Source organism: Pteropus medius, unplaced genomic scaffold (genome assembly GCF_902729225.1).
Source record: "Pteropus medius unplaced genomic scaffold, Ma_sr-lr_union100, whole genome shotgun sequence".
Lineage (NCBI taxonomy): Eukaryota > Metazoa > Chordata > Mammalia > Chiroptera > Pteropodidae > Pteropus > Pteropus medius.
In genome coordinates, this window is record NW_024344240.1 from 8,101,665 (window position 1) to 8,121,927 (window position 20,263).

The following is a 20,263-nucleotide window of genomic DNA, read 5'->3' on the forward strand; positions in this document are numbered from 1 at the left end:
TTGGAACTCTTCCTCAGATTGACTCAAATTCTATACTTTTATTACCATACTGATGGTCTGAAAGAATTGACGTGTATCCTGAAGTGCCCAGTCTCACAGAGACTAGTAAGGCTGTTCTGCAGACATGTCTTTTCATAAGGAAAGATTGGACAGGGGATTCTCTGTGATGTATTTGAATACTTGATAGAGTGTAGCAGTTGGGAGGTCAAACCAGCCTGGAATGGAAGGTGACAGGTTCAGGTGTGATGATGCTGAATTTGTGAAAATGGTAAGAGATAGAAAACAGTTGGAGATGGTTTGGGAAAGAGAAAAGACAAGTATGTTGATTTTAATCTCACTGAAGGTAAGAGTTTGGGAAAGAAAAATGAGATTACAAAGATTAAGCCATATGGAGGAGTCTCGAAGAGCGAAGAACCGTTGAAGAAGGGACCGGTTGAAGTAGGAAAACAGTGTAGTGTGGGGTGACTGCTGGGAGGATGGGGAATCAGGATGGAGAGGTTATTTTTTCAGAGAGGAGGAGGATCACATTTTTTCTGAGTCTGGAGGAAAAGAATATACTGGAGAAAAATGATTATAGAAATTCAGGTAAAGTGACTTTGATAAGTTAGAAGGCTAAGTAAATTGATTGGCTTGGGGTGGGCATAAGGGTGAGGCTTTGGAGAGTGTTAAGAGGCGACATGTTATTGAGTGCTTACTGTGGGCCAGGCACTGTGCTAACTGCCTTATGCAAATCGTTTAATTTCATCCTCAGTTGAACCCCCTACAGGCAATGTGGTATTGTCATTTTGCAGATTAATTAACTCAGGTCTGGAGAGGTCACATGATCAGTAAGTGGTAGGGCTAAGCTTTGAACTCAGGTCTGTTTGAAGGTAGAGCCTGCACATCAGCCCTCATGTTTTATTACTGAGGAGAGAGGAAAAAGACTGAAATTCCTGTTTCACTTCCTCACAGTGGCTATTCAACTCTTACTGAATAAAAACAACTTATTCTTACTTTCCAGGGGGCAGATGATTTCTGCTGAAGACTGTGAATTTATTCAAAGGTTTGAAATGAAAAGAAGTCCTGAGGAGAAGCAAGAGATGCTTCAAAATGAAGGCAGTCAGGTAATCAATATAAACTTATCATGAACACTTCTCTGTGTCTTTAAAAATTCTTGAAATGTTTTTTAATGACTGTGTGATATTCCATTATAGATATGCATCATAATTTAACTAAAAATCCTTTTTTATTGGAAGATATTTGAGTGATTTCCAGTTTTCCTTGTTAATTTTGGGAAAAAATGTTATGTTTAGTATGTTTATTCTATCCTTTTCTGCATTTCTGAAAATCTTCTTAGAATACATTCCCAGAAGAGAAATTGCTTTTTCAAAGTACACGGTTTTTTAAAAAGTTGCTTAACTTGTTTTTTAGAAAATGTTTTTACTTTGTATTCTCACTAGTGCAGTTCCACTATCCATTAGATTTTCTGATATGGGGCTCTGATTGGCTGAAAGAGCGCATATGCAGCCCCGTCTGATTCTCATAGCAAACCTGGGAAATTTATGAAGAAACATATTGTTGGTGCCAGTTTCTGTTGAAGTCCAGAGAGATTGTTACATCGTTGATAAGTTGTAGAATGAAGACAGGTCAAAGCCTTCTGATTCCAGTCCCCAGTACTCCTGTTGGTCTAGTGTTCTGCTTCCCAGTATATCCGCCCTCCCCCCCCAAAAAAAATTTAAAACTAATGATAATATTTGATTGTTTACATAACTTAATTTTTATGTTGTAGATAATTAAGAGTTGATAGTGGCTAGGTCTGTATTTTAAAAATAGTGAACATTTTGAAATTTATCACTAGAAATGATAAAAAATCAATGCAAGTCATAGAATAGTCCTCCCATACTTCATCACAATATTTGTAAAAGGTATACATTTTCTATAGTTGAAACCTGTTAATAGCATGTGTATCCTAATTTAGGCAAGCAAAATAATATTTTACTGAAATTCCATTAATATGTCGTGTTTGCAGTTGAAAACAATAATTAACATTGATTTCATTTTTTTTTGTAGTGTGCTAAAACATTTATAAATCTGATGACTCATATCTCCAAAGAACAGACAGTTCAGTACATACTAACTATGGTCGATGATATGTTGCAGGTAGGTATAGTCTTTACTTAATGCAGTTGGTGACTTCATCTTTTTATGTACTGCACAGTAACATTTTTGTAAGGATTCATTTATAGCATTGGTTCTCTTCTAGAGTGTAATAATATATTTTTCTTCATTATGTGAGTTGTGATTTGCTAATCATGATAAAAATGAGAATGCCCACATATAGATTATCTTGTTCTTTTTCATGATTTGCTAATCATGATAAAAATGAGAATGCCCACATATAGATTATCTTATTGTTTTTCTGTATGGCTATTTTTGTTGTTTTTCATAGGTATTTTTTCCCCCATAATACCTGAGTTTTTTGGTGAATGCCAGCAATGTTCAGTGAATCACTTGAGGCTTTCAGGATGCTCTGTGTAGTCACAGATGATATGGCTCCTTCTCTTTCAGTTATTCCACAGATTTCAATTCTCCTGTGTTTCAGGCCAGTGCCAAGCACTGGGGCTTCACTGCTGAATGTAGGCAAGGTGCTGGCCCTCTAAAGCATTGTTCATTTGGAGAATGTTTTGCTAATCATCTGACATTTTTCTAGTTGTATAACATCTCTATTTATTGCCTTACTGTCTCTGAACACAGAGGGGCCTCCTTTAGTCACAGTTTTGTATTTTACACCAGAATATAATCTAGGTTTAAATTGTCAGTGTATAGAGTAATTCTTTTTGAAACAAGCTGTCTGCCTGCTACATCCAATGCCTGTCTACATGTGTTAGGAGACTTGAAGAAAGAGTTTCAGTCTGGCTCCTTAGGGGCAGTCTGGCTACTTAGTGGTTGTTCTGTCAATTTACAAGGAAAAACATTTATTGATGACCTACTATGCACCAAGCACTGTGCTAACTATGATTGAGGATACAAAGGTTAGAAAGAATGTTGCTGTTTGCCTAGGGGCCATAATGTCATTTACAAGAATATAGTGATTTTATAATGTAAGTGAGGATCAATATCTAATATGGCTGATGACATACTGGGCTGATGCATGCCTATCTCAGAATGACCTTGGTACTCTGAGCACTTTTTTCTTTAAAAAAGTAAAATTAATAAAAATGGAGAATGTTGTGGTTTGCCCTGGCTATCCTGGTTATTGTATAGGACTATACCTAGAATGAGGAGGCTGTGAGTAGGCATGCGACCTGTTTTTTTATTTTATTTTAAATATTATACACCTGCATATATAGAACACACACAAATATCCTCAATTTTTATACATAGCCACAAATCTATAAATTAAAAACCGTGAGTTCACACTCTCTCCAATTTCATTTTAGTTCAACACTACAGAGTTCATTCTAGTTACCCTTTTCCACATTTGTAATCTCTTCTGACATAGTGAGATTGTGAGATCCTCTTATTCTCCATCTATTAATTTGTTTGTTCTGCCCTATAATACAGAGAAAGTAGTTTTTTGATTCATACGACTATGAAAAACAAGCCCTTTACTCAGAATTCAGTGTTTGTTTACAGTACTTTATCTTTAAACTGAGGGTATGTAGTCAGAGTATTATATTCAAGTTTCGTTCATAGTGGTTATGTTATTTTTCTTGAAATACAGTTGGATTCATTTGTTTCTACTTTAGTCTTTTTCTCATCCTTGTTGATTTTATTTTATTATTTTCGATTATGTACAATAGTAACATGCTTCTCAAAGTCAAAACTATACAGAAAAGTATACTCTGAGAGATATCACCAACCCCTACCCATCCCTTGCCACCCCATTCCCACCTACCTGTTATAGGTAACCAATATCCTAGATTTTTGGTTTATCCTTCCTGTTTTTCTTGTTTTTTTTTTTTTTTTTTTTTGGCAAAAATAGGCAGGTACGTGTGTATTTTCTTATATTCCCCTCTTTTTTAATACAAAAATATCTTTATTCAAATATGGCTTTATTCATATTCTCTTAAAGGGGTGTATCTGGGGTGTCTGGGACAATGATGGCTGGTGGCATATTTTAAGCAGGAATTGAAACTATAAAGGACTAGTTGAGGAAGATGGATTTTAAACGTATCTAAATGTATAAAATAGGTTCTGCTCTTTATGTTTGTAAGATACTTTGTTCATTTACATGCACAATGAGAGTTAACATTTTAACTTTGGAAATAATCCACCAGTAGAGTTAAAGATGACCTACCTGAGTTTTGAATCCTTTGCTAACGTCATTATCATAACCATTTCCATTGTTATTCTAAACTATAATGTTTATTACTTAAGGAGATGGTAGTTTATTCCTCAAATAGGTAACTGTTAGCACAGGCCAAAATTAAAACCAGTGTATTTACAAAAAATTAAATGTCGATCTGAAAATTAAAATTATTTATGTGATTATTTGCGCTTTTACCAAATATATTCACTTAGGGAACCAGAAAGTGGATTTCAGCCAGTAATATGCAGAGAAAATTTAGGTGAGACGTAGAGTTTGCATGATTTGAACTAAGAATTAGTTGTTCCTCAGATCCTAAATCTACATACTAGTATGATACTCTGTTTTTGGCTCTCTCTGCCCTGATTTTTCTATCATAAATTGCTAATGATAACCTTGAACATTTGAGATTTCTCTAATTCCCTGTTTTCCTTGCCTGCTTGTAAGTAGCTTGAGATGCTTCTTGCCAGTCCTTCTATCTAGAGCTAATTTGTGATCTCTCTGCCCGCTTCCGATTTCGTTTGTGTGGAAGCAGGGTAGAGGTGTTGGAACAACATTAGGAAAGGCAGGTCAGAAGTGCAGGCTGAGGAGACATGTAACTTAAGAGTGCTACACCTTGCAGGGCTAGGATCTGTTATCTTGGCTCACTTGAATTAAACTCATCATAATAATTAAAGGTGATTTTATTTTTAAAATATTCCTGCTCCTATCACCATCCCCTACCCCATAATAATAATAGCAATAGGGAGATAAATATCACACTGGAATAATAAAAAAACACAGATTGATGGGACATAAATGAAAGGGCTGAGAAGAAGTGCACAATTGTTACATCTTTAGGAAAATACATTCTGATTAGTGATATTTCTTTTTTCTTTTTAGGAAAATCATCAACGTGTTAGCATTTTCTTTGACTATGCTAAACGTAGCAAGAACACTGCGTGGTCTTACTTTCTGCCAATGTTGAATCGCCAGGATCTCTTTACTGTTCATATGGTAAATTTTGAATTGATCCAATTTCTGATTTAGGGAAGAAACACATCTAGGCCATTTATGACTTGGTAACCTCCCAGTTCCTAGAGGAGTAATGGCTGTGACGCTAACTTTTCAAAGTAATAGTTCCTTATTGGTGTGGGCATATGAGAAAGACAAAGGGGAAAGGATTGCTCTGATACATTTGAAGTTTTGTAGAGTATAATGATGAGTTTATTAGCATAAAAGCCTTGCGAATACATGTGCAAATAGCTCTGGATAGCTATGATAGGTTTAACCAAATTTACTGTAGAAATTAAATTTTGCTTTGAAGTAGTTACTGTGTTTAATTTTTATTTTAAATAATTAATTGCTTTTTAATATCTTAAGTACACTCCTGTTTTAAATTTTGCACGAAAGGCTATCTTTGGAAGCCTTAACAATGAAGAATCTTCGAAGGAGTATGTGGAGAAGGTATGAGAGGAGGGTTGAGAGACTAAATCTTTGGCTAAGCATTGCCTACTCCCATGTAGAATGAGCTCTGGGACATGGGGTGGGGGAAGCTCCTGAAGCCGCTCATTTTAGTACATGTCTTTACATTTTTCAAATCAAGAACTACTACTGTCATTGAAACAATTTTGAGCATATGTGCTCGTTCTCTCCCTCTCTCTCTCTCTCTCTCTCTCTGTCTCCTTACATATCTATATTCACTTATGTACTACTGTATTCATATGTTTTATATATTATAAAACATTTATAAAAGAAATTAAAAAGGATTCATGAAATAAATTCTATTTTAAAAAATACTTAAAAAAACCAATAATATATTTTCTTTCAAATTGTAGAGACTTACTTTCACTGTCTGCATACCTGGTTTAAACGTCGTCCTAATTTTGATGGTTTTGTAATAAAATTGACAAATATAGTACAGACCAAATATAAATTTAGGGTAAGGTTCATCATTATTAATTGTGTAGCCAAATCCATGTTTTAATTTCTTTATGATTTTAGTTGCTTTTGTCTAATCTTTAAAATTTTGAGGGTCAGATTGTCATTGGGTTACCTAATGTACTGATGAAGAGCTTACGCTCTGAGTAGAAATGTCAAGCCTCTTCTTTCTTTGTCTTTTCCGTTTTGATCAGTGCTTACGTTGCTGATAATATTTTCAATCCCTTTACAGGTTTCTTTACAGGAATCTTTTCAAGTTATTTATCTAGTTTGTGAAAGTTAGGTCTGTTTAAAGTAGATAATGTATCTGTAAAGTCACTTAGCTAGGCACATGAAAATGTCCATTTGTCACAACTTAGTGAATGATTCAAGGTGTGGCTGTAAGCCCTCCATGGTGTAGAATTTTGGATATGTCATGATGCTTGAATGCCCGACATACTGACCTTGAAAGTGTGCCTTCATCACCTTGCTCAGCTGTAGCCAAGTATAAGAACAAATATCGGTCTACCAGCACAGAAATTATTTTGGGGTTAACTAGCCTTCCATTCTCTACTGGGATTAATTATTGCTGAGTAATTGGAGTTTCGAAACATTGACTTTTAGATTGTACTGAAGGAATATTAAGTTGGGTTTGTGTGTAGAGAAGTAGTATTTTATATTGCCTGCTTTATTGTCTTTATATATACAGATATATACTTACATATATATTCAGATATATTGTGGTATAACTGACAAATTATAAGGTATTTCAAGTTACAACATGATGATTTTATATAGATATACTTAGACTGCCTATTTAATTAAAAAACCACGATTAGTTTTATAGTTTGAAGAAAATTGAGAAGTCTTTGAGGAGAAAAGCGTATATTTCTATATATCAAGGGAGATGGCTGTTTAATACAAGGATATATTTTGTACAAAGATACAGATTTTTAGGTGTGAAGACTCACAAGGGGCTCGGAATGAGCAAAGTACTGGCTGGCCGTTTGTTACAGAGATTTCTCAGAACTCTGGCAAGTGATTTGATGAAAGTCTGATGCTGAGGAAGATTTCTGTGCTCTTTTGATTTTTGTTGGTCTTATAATGAATCCCAATCTTACTTTTGAAACTCAAAACAATACAAGGAATGTAGTGAAATTCTTAATTTAACAACTAATTTTGGTTCATTGTAATGGAAATATTTGAAAATACATTTTTACTATATAAATATATTTCTAAAAAAATATAAATTATTTTTTTTTAGGAGTTGAGTGTTAAAAAAATTATGCAGCAAAATGCTTATGAGTCCTGATTTTTAAGATATGTGATATGATTGTAGAATCAATATAGTATTCAAGTGTATTTCTTATTTTTTAGGCAGCAAGAATTATTGCCAAGTTAGCTGCTTGGGGAAAAGAATTGATGGAAGGCAGTGACTTAAATTACTATTTCAATTGGATAAAAACTCAGCTGAGTTCACAGGTAAAAGACATTTCTTTTAGTAATTTTGAAAGGAGTATAACATCGTTATTCTTTTAAGCTCTTTATAGTAATTACGTGAAATTACAAAAATGTTATATTAAAATAGTGCCATTTTGAACTTGATAAGTAAGCCAAACTACTCTTAGGTATGGTAGTATGTTTCACTTTTTCTTTCTTTGACTGGCTTCAACTGAAACCTTTCTGTCCTTTCTGCCACCTGGGATTCTCCATTCATGCTTTTCAGTGGGCAGGGAGTACCTTCCTTCCAGGTGGCTGCCAAGATCACACAGGTTGAAGAACTGAAAGGATTCTAACAGCTCCTAAGAACATAGTCATGTAAGGCTTGTGAGAAAGAAAAGAAAGTGTCCCGCAGGGGAGGGAGTGCGGAGGCAGGCTTCGCGGCCCAGAGACTTCCAGGGTTAGCTCCCACGTCTGCCTTGGGACTCTGGACCACCAAGATTTGTGTGAGAAATCTTGGTTTTGGGAGAGCTCTCCCAAAATTTCTGGTGGGATCTTTCATGCCCTTTTCGGTCACATAACCAGGCCAAACTGTCTAACTAGTTATACCATTAAATAAACTAGCTTTGGGTGCCACCAGGGAGGGGAGTTTCAAGCTGCATCCGGTATGTCAGTATGTTATAGGTCATTAGTCAATCTGCTTGTTCTAGTCTTGGCCAAGAGTTAGTACCAGGCTTCTAGGTGCCTCTGGGTGAGCCTGGAGCTGCTCGATCCAGCGATGAGATAGCTGTCTAACACAGCGACTTCTCAGGACTTCATGGTATTGTTGTGGGATCGACACTTAGGCCTAAGGTCAAACCTGAAGCCTGCTTATTTGCTGTCTTCTCGCTTTCAGGACTCTCTAGCTCTATTTCTCCATAGAGGAAAATAGCTTTCTGGTTTAATGGCTGGGAAAATAACAAGTTTTCTGTTATTGTCTTCATGCTTCTCTAGAACAGGGTGAAAGACAGAATGCTTATGATGGCTCAGTGGAGTGTTTCTTTCTTGTAGTTTTCCAGTGACTGAGTATTAAGTGGTAAAGGGAAACTTGGTGGGAATGTTCATCAGAAAAGGAGTGAAATGAAGGTGTATGGGGGTAGAGTGTTCTGGGGAAGAAAAGATAGAAGAGAATGAGATTTTGGTGTGGGGTTGGGTGACATGGAGGAATGAGACCAGGAGAAGCAGTAATATTAGTAGTTATCGTGTTCTCAGAGTTAGATTACAAATACATGTCTATTTGAAATATGTTTTTGGAAAGTGGTCATTTAGATTTCAGTGACTGTATTTTTTAACAGATTTTAATTTGAAACATAAGAGACACCATGGCATTTTATTTTTTATCATTGCCTGTCTTTTAGGGGAGCCCAATAGTTTTTTATATTTGGGTAGGGATATTTTGGAGTGTTTTGAACAAAATTAAGTATTTTTTTATGTCAGTAGCATAAATCTTAACACTCTTTGGCTTAGTTTTTAAACTTTACAAGAGCCACAAATTTGTAGGTTTCAGTGTTTGTGAGGAATTTAAAAAAATGAGGTATTTAGAACATGAAAATCTCATTTTGTGAAGATGAGATTTTAAATTTCTAAATATATATCACGTGAGATCAGAACGCTTAAATAAGTAACACTGCCCTCCCCCCCCTTTCTATTTTGAAATGAGTTCTTCCTTTGAACAAATGTCATTTTGCTTTATCGTTGGCTGTATGGTATATTGGTAAAGTGGGCTTTATTGTAGCTGGATTCATAAAATGAGCATTGGTAGGAAAGAATATATACTCGTAATTTGCCACTAACATTTTGTGTTGTTTCAAATGTCTTAGACTTTTCCTCATAGGAATAATACTTATATTGTGTCTCACAGATTATTTGTCATTTTTGGAATGATTAACTGTGGTTGTAACCTCGATGAGCAATGGGGGAAATATTTCTATTGTCACTAGTGGAAGCAAATACTTCAATATCTAGAACAATTTTCTAGATATTGAATTAGAATTGAGCTTCTTGGCATTAGATAAATGCTCTTAAAGACTTTTTCTGTATCTTTCTAGCACACTCTTTTATCACTGAGGCTTTGGCTTTGTTTAGTTATGGTATGGCATTTCTGCTTTGCAAGTCCTTCTGCTACAGGATGCCCAGGGTGCCCAGGCCCAGTCTGGCTTTGCTTCTTAGAGTCTGGTCATTGCTTCTGCTAGGCTCCAGATTGCACTGTCTATCTTGCTGTAGACAGACACTTTTTCCATAGCCTTTTCCCAGAATTAAATTATAGACTTCTTGTTTAAAGAATGAATCATAGGATTATTTAGGATTTTATTTGCTACTTCGCTTAATGTCATGTGATAGTGCTATATCTAGAAAGTTTCTTTTTCTCTATCATAAGTGTTTTCTCCTTCATGAAAAGGACCACAATTTCATGATTCTAATAGAAATAAACTTTCAAAAGTCCAAATTAGTTGCAATTTGGATATTTTGTTCTTTGACTTATAGTGACATTTAGGAGCCATTTTTGGGTAGTTTAAGCATTTTACTTGGGTCATGGGGGCTCGTGCCTGACACTTAGTAGATAATAATTATTGAATAAATCAAAATAAAAATTTCCTTTCAGAAATTCATCATCACTTTTCTCTTGCATATTCAGCCTTTGACTTTCTACCTTAAAATTTCTTTTGTCATTTCTATATAACATGTGAGATTTTGATTTTCATTTTAACTTGTTAGCATTGCTGTGGATAACCAAATATTAAGGTTTGTGTAGTATCTTCCAATCATCAGGCACCTATTTCAAAAGCTTTGCCACAGAATATAACGTAGTTAGTTCAGCTTAAGACAGTTGTCTTACTAGAGATATAATTCAGTAAGTAAATCTGAGACTTAGAAATTTGCACCAGCTTCACTTATGAAATTTAGCTGGAGCTTGGTATTTGGTTTATTATTGTTCTATTTAAAATAATTTATTGATTAAGATATCTGGAAGACTGTAATGATATTTAGAATATTTTATTATCATTCCCATGCTTTTTATTAGTTGACGATACTCCATTAAGTAGGAATAGGAAAAAAATTATAAAATTTGCTTAGCTCCCTTTCATACACTAATAAATTAGAATAAAAATAAAAACAAAACTAAGTAATAAGTTATTTATTTTGTAATAGAAACTGCGTGGTAGCGGTGTCGCTGTTGAAACAGGAACAGTCTCTTCAAGTGATGTAAGTACATTCCTTCTTAATTCGCTGGCCTCCTCACATCCTGAATATAAGTTATTTTGAGTCACAGACATTTAAAATTTTGAATATGGTTATTAGTTCCCCAGATGTAAATCCATGCATTTGATACCACCTCCTGTTAGGTTAATGATATTATAAAAACTATATCTAAATATTTATGGTCTATAGTGATCACTTTTGTGTTGGTAGATATGAGACTTGTGCTTCCTTATTGCTCTTCTTTTTAGGCCATTTTATCTCAGATCTGAGAATCAAAGCAAAAGTGTGAATTCAGATATACAACTGGAGGGAATCATCATAAAGTTACTCTCTTCAAGCTTCATTTGTCCAATAAACTAATGTCTGACCAATATGTGAACACTGAGTCAGGCAGTTGAAAACAGTTCAATTATCTGATGGCACTAAAACTTGTTACTGGTACTATGTTGCTGAAGACTTTATGCACGGCTACATGGTGGCCAGAAACAGCCCCCCAACCCATCCGTTTTTTGGCCAGTCTCTCCCCACATTTTTTGTAAAGCCAAAAGCTTAAAGGTTAAAAACTAATCACGTCTCCCCAAGTTCCTTTCTTGATCATAGTTGTCTTCTCTATTTGAGAATGGTTTAACTTCTTTGTACTCAGAACAGCTCAAAGATTGGCAATGTTTGGATAAGTAATAGTTGGCATGATTAGAGCTGGTTGAGGAAAATGGGGAAAACGTTAGAAATGTAGGCGAGATGTGTCTAGCTTCATTTGGTGGGAATATCTCATTTGTTGGGAAACTGGAAAGCATCTTTAGAGGATAGAGTCTACAACCTGCCTATGATAGACCTAAATGCAGCTCTGTAGAAGTCATTTAATGTCCATATTAATTACCAGTACTTACATATTTTGCATAGAACATAACCTGTATGTATTCTCTGAGACAATAGATGACAGTGGACTGAACCCCTTTTCAAAGCCTACAGTGGGGCTTCTCTTTGGGCCTGGGTGGAGGATTTGACAAATAGTGTGTTAGGCTGGAAAATGGCCAATGGCTTTTTGAAATGGATCAGAACAAAGTGTGGAACTAGATGAGCAACCTTGGGGCCAGGGTGGGAAAAGGAGGTGGTTGGTTAGAAGTCTAGATATTCAACCATAAGCAGATGTTTAAATTGGGAATCTTTATTTTATATGACTTGAATTGCTACCAGCTCGAAACTTTGAAAAATTGTTTAGTTCGTGTATAAGACTTATTCGTAGATTTTTCAAAAGGTGTTTTTAGAATCATATGTCTTATGAACAAATTTGAGTGATTGTTAAAAGTGTAAGTTATTAAAGCTTACATAATGAGTCACAAGCGCTGGTGACAGAACATTCTTAATTTGCTCTTTTCCATTCAGTGTATTAGAAAAATAAAACTGATTAATTGAATTGGCAGTGCATTAGTCAAAGTGATTTCTCCAGTAGCCTCACACACATACATTCCAAATGGAATTAGCATTGGGGTAATTGTGAGTAAGGAAAAGATGGCGTACCATTTCCCACATTCTTCCCTTTAGTGCCCTTCAAATGTGAACATACTCTGTCTCTTACTGAAGGTTCTTACTTTTTCAAATGGCTATCAGCTTCAGTAAGTTGAGAGTAGGGTGTTAGCCTTCCTTTGATATTTGTGTTTTAATAGGAGAATCTGAATGGTAGCTAATACTCTTTAAACTCTTACTATGTACCTGACACTGTATTATTCATTTTACATTTACATCTCCTTGAATATTTACATGCCCTCTGTCAGAGTTCTTACTATAAGCCATGCTTTATGGGTATGGAGGCTGCACAGAAAGGCACACCAGCTTGCCCCAGGTCATTTAGCTAATGAGTGGCAAAACCCTCACAGAAATGAATTACTTACTGAGAGAATTACTTTCGAGGTAACTGAGCTGGAGTTGGATCTTTAGGCATTCCCAAGTCTTACAGCCTCCTTAGACTTTTGAAAATATTGATATTATATCTTAAAATCCTTTAAGGTTTTCAGAGGGCAAAGAAAAGCAGTTTGGTGAGCTGCATTACATGATATTGCCACTTGATGTCAGTATAAAACAAATATAAGTTTCACACTGCGAAATGCGAAATAAATATGATCCAACAGTCTTAACTTTTAAAATGGCCTTGGAAACATCATCATCAGTTCTGAGCAGAACATTACATTTTTATTTAAACAACATTACATAAATGAAATTTCTTTAAAATGCATTATATTGTCTTTGCCTAAATGTGAAAATAATAAATGACATCAGATCATACGTACTTACCTTAAGCTGTCTGTTTAGTTCTTTACTGGCTCTCAAATGTGAATAATCAATCTTCTGTTCTTCTGAGGAAGCTGCAAAGCCTTGGAAGTTGCTCGTTGTGCTGATACCCTGACAACAACAGAAATACTGTGATCTCTCACAAATTTGGAGGATTTATAAAAAATCTGAGATTTTTTTGTTTGTTCCTGTTTTCTTTTTCCTCTGCCCAACTTCATTTATACATTTGTGTAGGGGAACAGGGTGACTCTTAGCTCCCATATTGGACTATGTCCTGTTCTCTGGCTATTTTTGTTTTAGACCTAGTCTAGCATCAGTTACTACCAGATGAACATTGTTTTGCTGATAGTAAAGTAACTTGATTAAGTTGCCACCCTCTCTGTTGGCTTATTTTATCTTGCTTTTTAATATTCTGAAGCAGTTCTGTCCCATAGAACTTTCCGTGATGATGGAAATGTTCTGTATATCTGTACTTTCCATGATAGTAGCCACTAGCCACATGTTGCTGTTGGAGCGCTCGGAAATTGGCAAGTATGAGCGAGGAAGTAAATTTTCAGTTTTATTTAGGTTTTTTTTTTTATAGCTTTATTGAAATATAGTTTACAAACCATAAAATATCTATTTGTAGTGCAGTAGATTTTAGAGTTTTAGAGTATTTATGGAATTACGCAACCATTACCAAAATCTAATTTTATAACATTTTCAACACCTCAAAAAGAAACCCTGTACACGTTAACAGTTGACCCCCTAACTTGCTCCTGGCTCCCAGCCTCTGGCAACCACTAATCTATTTTCTGTCTCTTCTGGCCATTTCATGTGAATGAATGATACAATATGTGGTTGTCTGTGAATGGGATCTTTCACTTAGCATAATGTTTTCAAGATTCATTCATGTTTTAGCACGTAATAATGGCATTTTAGAATGAGAGGAAAAAACATAACTTTTTTGGCTTTTGGTCAAATTCTTTAAATTGTTTCTGTGACAGTTCTAATATCCTTGTTAATATGAGGTTAGTTTTACCGCTTTGGCTTTGTTTTTACTTTAATGCTATGCTGATGTGGCACTTCTCAGTTTTCAGAAGAGGTGGAGTACTTTAGTGATTTAGTTTTTTACTACTTTGTTGATAAGTACGTCAACAGTGCTGCACAAGTAGTGGAAATGAGTGGGCTGCATCAGTAGTTTATATATTTCAGACCTGCTCTCTGTTGTCTGCTCTAGCTGGTAAGTGTAGTTTGTGAGGACTTAAGGTTATTCATAATTAATTAAATATCTTTGTACAAGTGAAAAAGTGCATTGTTATTTACCTAAAGCAATTCTTGGGTGATTTTCATTGTTCAATTGCCTTTTATCTTCTTCTCTTAAATGTTGGGGATTATTAAAATAGATGCACAGAATGAATGTTAAGAAAAGGAGGAAAGATAAGAACTTTTGAGTTTTTTTTTTTCTGATCAGATTTTTGGAAGAATTGCTTGGAGGTTTATTCAGACAATGCAAAAGAAAATTAAATGGTAAGGAATTTTAGTATAAGACTTCCTTTTACATATGATTTTCAAAATATAGCACCAATAATATAATAATAATAATAATGTAATCTAATATTATACATTAGATGTGTTCTTGGAAGCTGTATACAAAGCGAGAATTTATTAAGCAAATAATTTTCTTAAGCTACAATAATTTTTCCTCTTAATAAGCAATCCCAGTAGTCATATAATTGCTTACATGACTGAGTAAATAGATTGAAAGCAATACTTGAAGGAGATTTGTAAATTTGTAAATTAATAGTAAAGTTTGTAATAAGACAAGTCTAACTAAATTATCTTAAGTTAATTTAGGTGTTAATTTAATTAGGTATTATTTGAGTGTTGACTAGAGTATCTTTCTTAATAAGCCAACTTCAAAGGAATTCTGGGGCATACATATATGTATTTTAGTTCCTGAATATAAGGTAATAATAATAATAATAACAGTATACTTTACTATTGTTTTGTGTTATATAGAAACTGATTTGAGTAGCAGCTCTTTTTTTATAATTTGGTAGAGCTGGTATTATTTTTCTTTATTGATGAGAAAATAATTTTGAAGAGTTTAAGTGATTTGCCAAAGACAGTTTGGCAAAACCTCTTCCTCTTTCCCTCTCTTCCTTTCCTCAGTCTTTTTTTTAATGCCATAATTTATATAAAGTAAAATGCACACGTTTTAAATGTTCAGCTGAATGAATTTATACATCATGTGTCCTCCTACTCAATCCTTTACTTCGACTCCCATAAAAGTTATCGTTATTATGACATCTGTTACTATAGATTAGTTTTCCCTGGTCTTGAACTCCATATAAGTGGAATCATATATAGTATGAATTCCTTTGTGTCTGAATTCTCTTGCCCAGTATTGTGTCAATGAAATCCATTCACATTACATTTAGCATAATTCATTCTTTTTATTGCTATATAGTAATCTAGTAAATGAATATTCTTTTTATTTCTATATAATAATTCTCTTATTGATGGATATTGGAGTTACTTCTAGTTTTTAGCAATTGTGAATAATCTTGCTATAAACATTCTTGTACATGCCTTTTGATGGACGTAATCACTTAGGTCTGGAGCACTTAATTCTAGAATAGAATTTCTGAGTTATATGTAAATTTAGTAGATATTGCCAATCTGTTTTCCAAAACCAATTTATAGCTCCATGAACAAAGTATGAGAATTCCAGTTGTTCAGATTTCCTACTAACACTTGATATTGTGTTATTTTTTAAAGCTGAATGATAGGAGCAAAAATCAGACATTCATGTATGCACACTCACTTTTTTGTTCTACAAGAAAGGATTCCTTTAGTAGTCTTGAAAAATTAAGTACTTTAGAGACTGTTAATTAGCAGTCCTCTGTTTCATGTAAAACTAGCTTCTGGAATTTATTTTAGTCAATTAAGTGTTTGAAAAGTTCAACTTGGTGCTTCACTGATAGCACTGTACTGTGTGTTTTTATTTTCTATGGGTAGATGCAGACTGGTTTTTTCAAGTGCCCACGATTCCAGAATTCAGATGAATATTATCTTTACTCTTTCTCATTTAGTTTGTTCTTAAGTCCCAGCATTATGGAGAGGAATATTGAAAATTTGTATACATTTTTATAACATTAGTTTTATTTTGGTACAGTATCACTGAAGTTTTTATGTTTATCTTTTGTTGCCTACTTTGTAAATCTGCAGCGTATAGATCTCTGAGACCATATTCACCAGAAGGGTGAATTCTGTCAGTTGCTAGTTTCCCTATGATGTGATTATTCCCCCACAATATAGGAGAGTTTGCATTTTCACCAACATTGGAAAATTTATCCAAATGATATTCTCTTCAAGGTGTTGAGAAGTAAACATAGTTTTTCTCTACCGCCAAGATTTGCTGCAGTGGCCAGTTCTCAGCACAGAATGTCTGGCACAGCACAAAGCTCTAACTCAAGCATAAAGAGAGTGGACTCCTAGTGCTGACCTAAGATTAACTCACTGCTTTTATTCAACAAATTATATCTCCTTTTTAAGCCTTGGGTTCCTCATCTAAAAAAGTGGGTGTCATATTATTTCCCTTTAACTTTTAATTTCAATTTTTTGATTGAAAGTACTCTGAAAAATATATACATGTTAATAAATTGTTTTTATAAAAAGTTCTTTTTTCTTTTTCAGTAGTTTTATGGTTAGTTGCAAGGGTTAAAAGATTCATTTTGATTATCGAAAAAATAAAAAGTTTACATCAGAGAACTATGGTCGAATGACATTCAAAGAAATAGTATTTGGGAAATAGTACAATGAGTCTCTGAAACATCTTTTTTGTGTGTATATATTTTTGTTAGGCCAGTCTAAATACAGGTAGTTTTTCATCATTGGATAAATGAATTACTTTAGCAATTTAAATGGAAACTATTATCTGGCTAACTGAATTCTTTTATCATAAATATTTTCTAGTAAAATAAGATGACGTAAGGTCTAACTAAAACTGATTAGCAATTTGTATTAGTTCTCAAATAACTTAAATAGTAATAAAAGAAACCCCAACTAGTTGATTATATAAGGTTCATAATTACCAAACAAACTTGTTTTGGCTTCAAAAAGAAATAGGATAATAGGGCTATATTGTATATATTTCTACAGTATTGAATATTATCAGAATAAAATTTTTGATCAAACTTTTAATAATTGAACCATATCTATTAGAGCCGCATTCATTTGGAATTAGTATAAGATATGAAGTTTATATTTTTTTCATTCATTCCAGAAATATTTATTGAGTGCTACTAGGTACAGTGCACAGTACTGAAAGCATAACACTGAACGAGATGAGCATAATCATCTGCCTTCATAAGGTTGCCGTGTATTCTGGGGAGGAGAGCATTAGACAAGTTATTACACACTTCAATTATTTTACTACAGTCCTTGCATGGATCTTTTGAGAGTGTGCAGGAGTATAACCTTATTTGTATTTAAAAAAAAAAAAAAAGTACATATAACTCCAAAGATCTCTACAGTTACACGGAAGTCTAATTGTGGTTATATCTCAAGAGTGAGAGGTGGTAAGAGTGATTTCTTATTTTATGCTGTTCTATACTGATTGGATATTTTATGATAACTATGTACAGAGCATCTCATGTAAAATTCAGGTCAATAAAAATTAAGTACACAAATATTAATAAGGTTCCATGCAACTCGTCAAGTTGAACTTCTGGTTTATAATATCCAGAAGCTAATCATAAAGGCTCCTCCTTGGGAGTTCCAGGAGACTCAGGGAGAGGCCACCTGAGGAAGAAGAGGCTCTCATGGAAGGCACACAGATGCTCTTCCTTATTTGATTGTTTCTTGCAACATTTCTGTTTGGAAGGGGCAGAATTTGATCACCTCAAATACTACCTTATCAGTTTGGTGGTTCTTGATACTGTGCTGTAAGACTATTTTCTGCCTTTTAGTTCTTGTTCAGTTTGTCTTTGAAATCTTGTGAGATTTCAGGATTTTCTGTGAGCAATTATAGCTGTTTCAAAGAATAGTTTTCAAATGTCATAATGCCTATGAATAGAACAGGAAATTCTAGGAAAAAGAAGACTATATACAGCAAGGAGAGATCGCTTTTAGTGTTTGCATTGAACAGTATTATGGAAATCAGTTTATGGGAAATGATAATATGGAATTTAGGATCTTTTTTTAAAAAGAACAGTATCTTGCTAGGTAGAAAACAAAAATGACTTCATTTGGAGAAAATACATTTTGAAATTTTGGGTTCTGTTTTTTTTCCGTCTAAAATCAAATGGCAAAATAGAAAAAAATAAGATGGAGTGCAATGAATTTTTAATTATTCATTTCCAAACAAACATTTTTAAAGTGCTGTTATTTACCAGGGACTATGCTTAAGTGCTGAGATTTAAAAAGACTGCTTTTGCTCTCTGGCCTAATAAGGATGACTGATGCACCCCCTCCCACGCCCCCCTACCCCCCCACACAGGGCAAGAATAGAGATTTATACGTGGCACCATGAAAGTGAATATGGAGAAATCAGAATACAATCGTGGATGCAGCAGCAAACATTTGTTGAATATTATATGACAGATACTACTGAAAACTCTTTTATATGTTAAATAATAAAATTATCCCTACATCTCAGGGGATTTGTCCTGTTATCCCCATTTTAAAGGTAGGAAGTTCATGCAGGGTTACATAGCTTGTAAAGTGGCAGAGTGTGGCAGGCTGGTTCCAGAGCCTTTGTTCTGAACCATTATGCTTTACTATTGCCTTTCTTTTATGGTAGAGGAGTTAACATTTTAATTTAAGACCGGCAGCAGGTGAGTCAATTCAAATGGAGAGGAGCATGGGGAAAGAGCATTGCAGTAAGTAGTTGGAGAGAGAGGCCTAGTTCTCAGGTGAAAGTGGTTGTTGGAACTGGCAAATTAAGGTCACTGATGATCCTAGTATTTTCCAGGTTAAGTGAGGTAGTAAGATATGAGAAATCAATAACATTTGGTGACAATTCTTTCAAGCAAACTTTTATGTATTGAGAGGAAGAAAGATGTAGAGAGTACAGGTTTAAGGGTAATTTAAAGATGGGTAAGGACTGAGTATATTTAGAGGCTGAGGAGAGGAAACCAATCAAATGAAGAGATTGAAGATACATGAGAGGGGTCTGACTGATGGAGCATTATGGGAAAGAATCGGATATAGACCTTGCTGGGGCTGTGGTCTTGGACAGGAGGAAATCTACCTGTCTCTCCTAGGTGAGAGAGAGGGGGAAAGAATGGCTGTAAATGAAATTCAGTTTGGGGAATGAGAGGTTGGTAACTGAGTGAATCTCTTACTGATGGTTTCAATTTTTTCTCTTACTGCTGAGAGTAAGGGAAGAGTAGGACGGAGGATAGTGGTGAATATGTGCCAGTGACTTGGACCGGCAGAATAGACTAGAATTGCTTGATGGCTTTGCATGCTTGTGCGATTTTCTGCAGCTGTATTGAATTATCTTCGTGTAGGATTAGAGACGGTGATTGGTTGGATTGTTCAAAGGCTGATAATTTATACATGAGGCTAATAAGACAATGTAAGTGAAAGATAAAGAAATTATACAATTTACTTTGTTTAATTGAAGGCAATAATTCAGTCATTTGCCAGTGTTGCCTTCATTAGATACTTTGAAAGTAATTTCTGGGATAGTATTTGGACTGCCTCACAGTGTGTAATAGGAGAGAATACAGTTTTAGAACCAGCATCTTTTATATGCTCATTTATAATGTGAAGCTTGAAGCTATAAATAACAACGAAGAGACTGTATTTGAAATGTGTCATGTATTTCAATATAGCGTATAGTAAACGGACATAGAAAAGACTTACAGTGAATCAAGAAATTTTTGTGTTAAGAGGAAATTGTTGATAAATGCAAGAGGAAAGAGTGCCCTACTGTTGCCTTTTTATTGATGTTGTGTAGAAACCTTGCTTAGTCTGTCTCTCCAAACAAGAAAGATGGAATTCACTTTCATGGAGGTTTACTACCTGCTGACTTAATTGAAAAATACACATTTTTTTTCCCATTATGGAAGATTGTTTGAGAGCTGAAAATTCATTATTTTTTTGTCATTAATTTCT

General features: G+C 34.5%; 1 protein-coding gene across 6 annotated transcripts in view; it reads left to right on the forward strand.

The window, feature by feature from the left end:
• Positions 1 to 20,263, forward strand: part of ATP6V1H (ATPase H+ transporting V1 subunit H) — a 116,966-nt gene that overhangs the window by 9,570 nt on the left and 87,133 nt on the right. For 4 of the 6 annotated variants that reach the window (XM_039868944.1, XM_039868942.1, XM_039868939.1 and 1 more), the window contains exons 3-7: positions 1,001 to 1,103; positions 2,050 to 2,139; positions 5,171 to 5,284; positions 7,565 to 7,669; positions 10,817 to 10,870. In XM_039868944.1, coding sequence (XP_039724878.1) covers positions 1,001 to 1,103; positions 2,050 to 2,139; positions 5,171 to 5,284; positions 7,565 to 7,669; positions 10,817 to 10,870 — 466 coding nt within the window. The remainder of the gene's footprint in view (positions 1 to 1,000; positions 1,104 to 2,049; positions 2,140 to 5,170; positions 5,285 to 7,564; positions 7,670 to 10,816; positions 10,871 to 20,263) is intronic. The other 2 variants (XM_039868940.1, XM_039868941.1) reach the window with 1 other exon arrangement.